At 50.1% G+C, this 9,129-nt stretch overlaps 2 protein-coding genes across 2 annotated transcripts; both read left to right on the top strand.

The window, feature by feature from the left end:
* The first annotated feature begins 5,068 nt into the window (after positions 1–5,068).
* Positions 5,069–5,500, top strand: LOC135638374 (pyruvate kinase, cytosolic isozyme-like). Its single transcript, XM_065151486.1, has one exon. The coding sequence runs from the start codon at positions 5,069–5,071 to the stop codon at positions 5,498–5,500; it is 432 nt and encodes a 143-aa protein (XP_065007558.1).
* Positions 5,501–6,314: 814 nt separating this feature from the next.
* LOC135638373 (uncharacterized) lies at positions 6,315–7,421 on the top strand. The gene is made up of 2 exons (XM_065151485.1): positions 6,315–6,508; positions 6,557–7,421. Exons 1-2 carry the CDS (start codon positions 6,315–6,317, stop codon positions 7,419–7,421), a joined length of 1,059 nt encoding a protein of 352 aa, XP_065007557.1.
* Positions 7,422–9,129: the final 1,708 nt, after the last annotated feature.

Genomic DNA, 9,129 nt, shown 5'->3' with positions numbered 1-9,129 from the left:
GCTAATTTGCAGTGCACTAATACCAAACCATTGTTTTATTCCCTTGTTCATGCTGCCTTGGCCAATCACTTAACATGGAACCAACATTCTTAGAGCTATAAAAGTACTATTTCTTCGTTTATGTCAAATGCAGGCTTGCTGGACTTGCTTTTCATGTTTTCATCTAGCATTTTTACTGCAGATTCTGGGTGCTTAAGAAATTTTAATTTTAACATCTTATAGCCCGGCTGAAGGTGCTGATGTTTTGAGCATTTGTGACTGAAATTTCTACTCTCTGATTTCTGGTTCATCAACTTCCTTCCACTTTCCTTGAAGCACAGAAAATTTCAAATTGCAATATTGTTCTGTGCTTCATACTTTCTTTTGTTTTTCTGCAAAGGCTCTAAAACTTCAGTATGCATCTTTTTGGATATCTAGATAGACTGCAATATTCAAGAATGACTACTATTTGCTAAATGTTGCTTATATAAGCTAATTTCTGGCTAATTAACTATTGTCTGTTCTAGGCTAAGTTGAGCATTTAACGACTACTATCTATGCAATTACTGCATAGATAGTTAAATGCTATGAAGTTCTTTTCTTCTGCAGCTGATCAATGCTGTGAAGTTCTTGATCAGGGCATCACCTGTCGGGAGCATTTCAATTCCAGCAATCTTGAGACATTCCAACCTAGAAACAGGAGCCGAGCTAATCGAATTAAATTTTTTTTTAAAATAATTTCAGGTGTTTTATGGCTTAGGAATATTTTTCTAAGGCATTTATAATTTTTTTTTTTATAGTAGAGTTTTGCTCCTTTTCCATCCGTGGACGTAGGTCAATTGATCGAATTATATAAATCTGGTGTCCATGTCTCTTTTATTTTTCTGTTTTATTGTCTTTATTGGGTTGCCAAATTACCCTTTGGTAAATTTTCTAGGGCCAACTCTAACAATTTGGTATCAGTTCATGGTTTCAAGATCTTTTAGCAACGATGATAATAACAAAGATCGTTGAGATCGTTGTCGAGAATTTCGGCATGTGGCAGTTCAAGATGGAGGCCATTCTGATTCAAGACGGAGTTGATTTGGCACTATAGGGAGCTGAGAACATTCTAGATGATACGTCAAAGGAAGAACTTGCGGGTATGGATAAGAAGGCCCGATCAAGCATTATTCGAAATCTCTCTAACGAGGTTTTACGGGAGGTAGCTATGGAAACTACGGCTAAGAGCATGTGAGACAAGCTTAAAACCTTGTATATGAAGAGGATAGTGGAGAATCGTCTCTACTTAAAGTAGAGTTTGTATATACTTCGGATGACTGAAGGTACATCTATACTCTCACATCTTGATAAATTTGATTTCTTAGTTATAGATTTGGAGAATATAGATACGAAAATTGATGACGATGACAAGGCCCTGCTACTTTTGTGTTCTCTTCCCTAATCCACTATGATTTATGGAAAAGAAATAATTTCGTATCAGGAAATTAAATCTGCACTAAAATCTAAGGAGTAGATAGACAGAGATATCATTGGGGAAAGTAGAGGGAATCAGGCTGAGGGTCTGGTTGTCGGGGGGGTAGAACGGATAAAAGGAAATTTGACAATAGTAGATCTAAGTCTAGACATAGAAATTTGGAGTGCAAATATTGTCATAAAATGGGGCACATTAAAGTTGATTGCTTTAAATTAAAAAATAAATTAAATAAAAAGGAAAAAATTATTGAGAAATCTACTCAGTCCACTGAAGCTAGTGTAGCAGTTGATGAGAATGTTGAAAATATTTTCTTTCCTATTGATGATAGGACGATGTCTAAAAATGAATTGATTTTAGATTCAAGTTGTTTTTATCACATGTATCTCAATAGAGATTTGTTTTCCACGTATGAATCTTGTAATGGTGGAATTATTTTGATGGGCAATAATATCGCGTGTGATGTTGTTGGTAGAGGCACAATCCAAATTAAAATGCATGATGGTATTGTGAGGATGCTCACTAATGTTAGATATGTTCCTGATTTAAAAAATAATCTCATCTCTTTAGGCACCTTAGAGACTTTTGAGTGTAAATACACAGCTGAAGGTGGAGTTATGAAAGTTTCTAGAAGCGCCTTTGTTGTTATGAAAGCTTATAGGTATAGTAGATTGTATATTTTGCAGGGAACTATTGTCACAGGCTCGGTTGCAGTCTCATCATCATCATTATCTGATTCTGACATCACCAAATTATAGCATATGCGTTTGGGTTATATGAGCGAAAAATGTTTGAGCATATTGAGCAAAAAGGGTCTTCTTTGCGGATAAAGTACTGGGCCACTGGATTTCTGTGAACACTACATTTTTGGAAAGCAAAAAAGAGTCAGCTTCAATTCTCCGGCAGTTCACAAAATGAAAGGTACTCTTGACTATATTCTTTCATACCTTTGGCTCCAACTCGTGTTCAGACTAAGGGTAGTGCTAGGTATATGTTGACTTTCATTGATGATTATTCTAAGAAAGTTTGAGTTTATTTTCTGAAGCATAAAAATGATATTTTTCTAACCTTTAAGTAATAGAAGGCTTTGATTGAGAAGCAAATAGGTAAACAGATTAAGCGGCTTCGAACAGATAATGGCATGAAATTTTGTGAAGGTGACTTTGATGAATTCTGCAAAAATGAAGGAATTATTCGGCATTGCATTGTTAGGATGATGCCTCAGCAAAATGGTATGACTGAATATATGAACAGAACACTCTTAGAGAGAGTAAGGTGTATGATCTCAAATGTAGGATTGACAAAGGACTTTTGGGCAGAGGCGATCAATATGGCCTATTACATTGTCAACCGTGTTCCTTCTGCAGCACTTAATTTTAAAACTCCGGAGGAAGTTTGGTTAGGTACTCCTGCTGATTACTCTGATTTAAAAATTTTTGGGTGTCCAACATACATGCATGTAAATGAAGGAAAATTAGAGCCTCGAGCTAAAAAGTATATTTTCCTTGGGTATGCTTATGGGGTGAAAGGATATAGATTATGGTGTTCTGATCCCAAATCCCTAAAATTTGTAATCAGTAGTGATAGGGGTAAAAACAGATTTGACGTAACACACCGGATTTGACGTAATACATCACGACGTCAGCCCCCCCTGGACGGCACACTGCTCTAGGGGACGAGCATTAAACATCAACATAATGTGCACCCTCACTCACCGTACCCAGACGACCTCATCGTCTGACCCCGCACGACCGGCCGAGGCAAGGGAAGGCGTCGACTGAGGCTCGCCATACCCTGCGGTAGCTCGACCTTCCACGCAACGCCCACGACGACGACAGGCGCCATCGGAGGTACGACCCTGCCCCGGTAGGGTGGCACATCAGGTAACATCAAACTCACCTATAAATACTCCCAGGCCCCAAACGAACAAGGCAAGCACACAGAAGCACAACTTCACCCAAAAACCCCTCTCCCAATCACTGACTTGATCGTCGGAGGGGTCGGGACGAGCACCTCGGCCCGACCTTTGTGCAGGTACTCGACCGGAGCCGACCCAACCCGGCGTCGCGGAGCCTTCCAACCGGACCCCCTGCAATCGGCCACCACAAGACCCCGAGAGGAGTCACGCCTGATCTCAACCGTTCGGACCCCTGAACCAGCCGCGTTGTCTATTGTGGGAAACAACTTTAAGCCGTGGCCTTGGGGCCGACGTGGCTCGGTTCGGGTCCGAACGACAGGGATCTCCCTGGGGTGTTCCTCGAGCCTACTGGGGTGGTCGAGTGCGGTGGTCCGATCGGGACGATGTAGTCGTCTCCTCCGGGAAGGAACTCCTCGCCTGCACATCCGACGGGGACCTTCGGCTTCGCACCTGCACAAAGGTCGGGTCGAGGTGCTCGGCCCGACCCCTCCGACGATCAAGTCAGATGATAGTGGAGGGGGTTTCAGATAAAGAAATGTTTTTGTGTCCTTCCCTCTCTCTGATGAACGAGAGGATATTTATAGAGAAGCTTACTGCTTTCTGAGTTGCCCACTCTCCTCAGTGTACCATGCGTGTGTACGACGCAGGCGTCGAGCCTCAACTTCGTCGTGGGGAAGGGTCCCATCCCGCTTGAAGCGTAGCAGCTCCTGTACCCATGTGATTGGCGCACTACCGGGGGCCGTAGCTGCTACTTCGATGGCGCGGGCAGGAAGCTCCTCGACCTCCGGCCATGCTTCGCGGGTCGGCTTCGACGCCAGCTTAGCTAGTGCATCGGCTCGCTCGTTCTCCTCCCTCGGAACATTAGACAACGTAAAATAAGGGAACTTGGCAGTCAGGTCCCTTACCCGTGCTAGGTATTTCGCCATGGTTGGGTCTCGAGCCTCGTATCCACCGCTGAGCTACTCGGCCACAAGCTGTGAGTCAGTGAGGACGTGTATAGCAGCCACCTGCATCTCGAGGGCCAACCTCAGTCCCGCTAGGAGCGCCTCGTATTCTACTTCGTTGTTAGTGGCTTTAAACTCGAAGCGGAGGGAGCGCTCAAACGAGCGTCCGTCGGGGGCGAGCAGGACCAGCCCTGCGCCGACACCCTTCGAGCTAGCCGAGCCATCCACGTGAAGAATCCAAGCTTCGAGAGGTTGCTCGAGATCCCCGTCTGCCATCCACGTTAACTCCACGATGAAGTCGGCTACCGCCTGGGCCTTGATGGCGGTCCTGGGCACGCTAGTGGTGCGTGAGTAGGACATTGCCACGCCAGTGATGGCGGTCCTCGGGGACCTCGCTCATCAAGTCCAGTGGTGCGTGAGTAGGACACTGCCAACACGCAGGTGAGAAGGATCATGGTCGACACTGCCACGCCGTCGGCTTCATTGGTGCTCGTCGACTCCTCAGACCCATCTTGCTGATCCGGTCTCTGATTCTTCTCCGGGAGGGTAGGACCTGTGGGAGCTTTATCGGGAATGGCGGAGGCGTCGAGGAGAAGACCGAAGACTAAGATCATGTGCACCTTGGGCCTGGCTTCGAGGTCCGAGGAGATGATCGAGAGGTTTATGATGGCGGGGATGAATGTGGCCAGGTTCAACTTCTCCCACGGTTCCCACGCTTACCATTAGGAAACCCTAGACAAACTCCGCGCCGTGATGGACAAGACCGGAATCCTCTACGCTGTCATGCTCGATACGAAGGGCCCTGAGATCCGGACTGGGTTTTTGAAAGATGGCAAACCTATCCATCTACAAAAGGGCCAAGAAATCACTCTCACTACAGATTACAGCATAAAGGGTGATGAAAACATGATATCAATGAGCTACAAAAAGCTAGCAGAGGATTTGAAGCCAAACAGTGCCATTTTATGTGCTGACGGGACTATTACACTTACGGTGCTTGCTTCCGACAATGAGTCAGGACTAGTTCGCTGCCGTTACGAGAATTCTGCAGTCCTTGGTGAGAGGAAAAATGTCAATCTTCCCGGTGTTATCGTCGATCTTCCAACTCTAATAGAGAAGGACAAGGAGGATATCCTGAAATGGGGCATCCCAAACAAAATTGACATGATTGTCCTGTCCTTTTGATGAGGATAGTAATTATGATAAGACTCGACTGACGTCAGATGACGCCTCATGCATCGATCGACGCGACAGCACGTGATCAATGCAGATCGAAACGTCGATCGAGGCACATTAAACACCTTGCTCAAGCTTCGTTCTTCACGTCACGCCAACCCAAGCGTCAGACGCTATCAGCTTGCCCTCTGCAAGTGGGCAGCTCAGGAAGCAGTAAGCTTCTCTATAAATATCCTCTCGTTCTTCAAAGAGAGGGAAGGACACAAAAACATTTCTTTATCTGAAACCCCCTCCACTATCATCTGACTTGATCGTCGGAGGGGTCGGGCCGAGCACCTCGGCCCAACCTTTGTGCAGGTGTGAAGCCGAAGGTCCCCGTCGGACGCGCAGGCGAGGAGTTCCTTCCCGGAGGAGACGGCTACATCGTCCCGATCGAACCACCGCACTCGACCACCCTAGCGGGCTCGAGGAACGCCCCAGGGAGATCCCCGTCGTCCGGACCCGAACCGAGCCGCGTCGGCCCCGAGGCCACGGCTCAAAGTTGTTTCCCACAACAGAATGGCGCTAGAAGGAGGGCTCGTCCGAATGTCAAGCAATCAGCGAATCCACTTTGGCGAGCCCTCAGCCGTCGGGCTCCCCACCCCGGGGGAACACCCCCTGCATGACGAAACCCGGGACGAACGCCCGCAGCGACGTTGGAACGTTACTGGCAATTGTTCAATGACCCAGGCTTGTCACCTCCCGACGGCGCACCCGCCGGCCCATCGCCGGTGTCACCAGAGGCCTTTCACGACCTCGCTCATCAAGTCCGAGCTCTAAAAGCATGGTGCAGACTATCATCCCGATCGTCTCCCAGCGGACCACTCCGCATACGACTCGACCTTCGCAGCAACAGGAGACCCTCGTCCGGACTCACGCACCACTTCCCAAGCTCCCTGGCTCGCCTCGAAACTCGATGACCTGGCCCGGGAGCCGGGAGGCAGAAGACACGGCGAGCCGCCCCGAGCGCGAGGCTCCGTCCGCAGACTCTACAAATGTCCTGCGAGCTTAGTTGTGCCTTGTCAGTCAAAGACTCGACGAAGTACAACAGGAAGTTCGAAAGTCAAAAGGAGAGCTCGGGGTAGATGGTCAGCAAGGATCCCCGTTCACCCCCGAGATCCAAGATCAAGCGATCCCGTCACACTTTCGCCTCCCTTCGCTGGATGCGTATGACGGCGCCGCTGACCTAGCGGACCACGTGGTCGCTTTTCGCGCCCTGATGGCGCTGTACGGGACTTTCGACACCTTGATGTGTAGGGCATTTCCAACAACCCTGTGGGGGCCGGCCCGCGCGTGGTACAGTACCCTAAAGGTTGGGACCATCGCCTCCTTCGACCAACTCGCCACGGATTTCGAGCTTAGCTTCCTGGCTTACGCTCGACCAAAGCCGTCCGTGGCGTTGCTCCTCGGACTTAACCAAAGGGAGGACGAGCCCCTCTCCCTTTTTGTGAACCGCTTCACGACGCAAATTCGTGGGCTGTCAGATGCTCACCCCTCTCTGTTGATGCAGGCATTCATGACAGGCTTGCGGCCTTCCAGGTTCTTCTGGTCTCTCATGGAACGACCCTCCGTCGCGGTCCCCGAAATGCTTCAGCGCGCTAGTCAGTTCATCGCCGCGGAGACGTGGATGGCTGGGAAACGGGAGGAGCACAAAAAGGTCAAGTCGGAGCCGCCCCGACAGCAACAACCCGCTGCGTCCCGGCGTAAATTGGATAGATCCAACCCAAGGCCTCCTCTCCTCGCCTTGAATTCATCCCGAACAGAAATATTTCTCCATGAGAAGGGGAAGGGACTGCTCAAGGAGCCCCACCCAATGAGGAACCCGCAGGAGCTCGCAGACCGTTCAAAATATTGTCGCTTCCATCGGCAACATGGGCACGACACTGAATAGTGCCATGAGCTAAAAAGGCAAATCGAGGAGCTCATCCGCAGAGGGCATCTCGGCCACTACTTTCTGCCGGACAAAGAGCTATCACCTCGCCCGGAGGGCCCCGTCGAGCGACACATCGACGTAATCGCTGGCGGTCCCGCATCGGGGGGGGCGCTCCATGTCGGGAAGGAAGGCGTACGCCAGAGCCGCTCTAGACGTAACCCCTGGACACGAGCCCGAGCCCGAGATCACCTTCCCGACCGGGGTATCCGAGCGACCCGAACACAACGACGCCCTTGTGATATCGGCTACGGTGGCCAACGCGCAGGTGAGAAGGATCATGGTTGACTCTGGGAGCTCGGCCGATATACTCTACTTCGACACCTACCAGAAGCTCGGCTTGGCTAGGGAAAATATGAGGCCGATGTGTTCAGCGCTCACCGGATTCACTGGAGATTCAATATCACCCCTGGGGGCTATTACTCTGCCTTTGACCCTAGGGGCCACACCGAGGTCGAAGACGGTGATGACCACCTTTTTGGTGGTCGACCTTCCCACAGCTTACAACTCCATACTCGGTCGGCCGACCCTCAACAAGGTCAGGGTCGTCGTCTCGACCTACTACCAAACCATCAAGTTCCCGACTCACGCTGGGGTCGGTGAAGTTACCGGAAGCCCCCGAGAGTCCAGGTGGTGCTACTCGACCGCCGTTTCATTACACAAGAGGGCCAGGATCAAGCCGCCACTGGAAGATCCGCGAGAAACAAAACAGCCGACCCCTCATCCCGAGCCGAGGGGATCCACCGTTGATATACCGCTATAAGAAGCTCGGCCTGACCGGACGATCAAAGTTGGTTCGGAACTACCCGAACAGGAACGAGAGCAACTCATCGGTCTCCTGCGGGAAAATGCCGACATCTTCGCCTGGTCCCCATCTGACATGACGGGCGTCGATCCAGGGGTCGCACAGCACCATCTCAACATCCCACCTGGCGCTCACCCGGTGAAGCAAAGACCCAGGCGGCAGGCCCCTGACCGGCAACGCGCCATATGAGAGGAGGTGGGCCGTCTCTTAGCGGCTGGCTTCATAGAAGAAGCCAGATATCCCCAATGGCTGTCCAATGTAGTCCTCGTGAAAAAACACAATGGAAGCTGGAGGATGTGCGTTGACTACACTAGTCTCAATAATGCATGCCCAAGAGACTACTACCCCCTCCCGAGGATCGACCAACTGGTCGACGCAACGGCCGGACATGCACGCCTCTCTTTCATGGATGCCTATTCGGGATACAACCAGATCAGGATGGCACCTGAAGACAGAGAGCATACGACCTTCCTCACCGAGCAAGGGGTGTACTTCTATAAGGTCATGCCGTTCGGGTTGAAAAACGTCGGGGCCACATATCAAAGAACGGTGAATAGGATGTTCGCCCACCAGATCGGCAGGAACATGGAGGTTTACGTGGACGGCATGATCGTGGAAAGCCAAGAGGCCGGAGCGCACCTTGCCGACCTGACCGAGGCGTTCGCCACACTACGCAAGTTCGGTATGCGACTTAACCCCACAAAATGCGCCTTCGGCGTCACCTCCGGGAAGTTCCTCGGGTTCATCATACATGAAAGAGGAATTGACGCCAACCCGGAGAAAGTTCAGGCAATCATCGACATGCAGTCTCCCCGGACGATCAAAGATTTGCAACGACTTAACGGAAGGCTTGTCGCCTTGTCC

This window comes from Musa acuminata, chromosome BXJ3-5 (assembly GCF_036884655.1).
Source record: "Musa acuminata AAA Group cultivar baxijiao chromosome BXJ3-5, Cavendish_Baxijiao_AAA, whole genome shotgun sequence".
In the NCBI taxonomy this organism is placed as follows: Eukaryota; Viridiplantae; Streptophyta; class Magnoliopsida; order Zingiberales; family Musaceae; genus Musa; species Musa acuminata.
This window is presented reverse-complemented; position numbering and strand designations above follow the sequence as displayed.

Excerpts from the sequence above, each read along its gene's own strand:
- LOC135638374 (XM_065151486.1), top strand. The coding sequence starts at position 5,069 with ATGGACAAGACCGGAATCCTCTACGCTGTCATGCTCGATACGAAGGGC.
- LOC135638373 (XM_065151485.1), top strand. The coding sequence starts at position 6,315 with ATGGTGCAGACTATCATCCCGATCGTCTCCCAGCGGACCACTCCGCAT. Across the intron at positions 6,509-6,556 it reads CGCCCCGAGCGCGAGGCTCC|TCAAAGACTCGACGAAGTAC; the intron begins GTCCGCAGACTC and ends GTGCCTTGTCAG.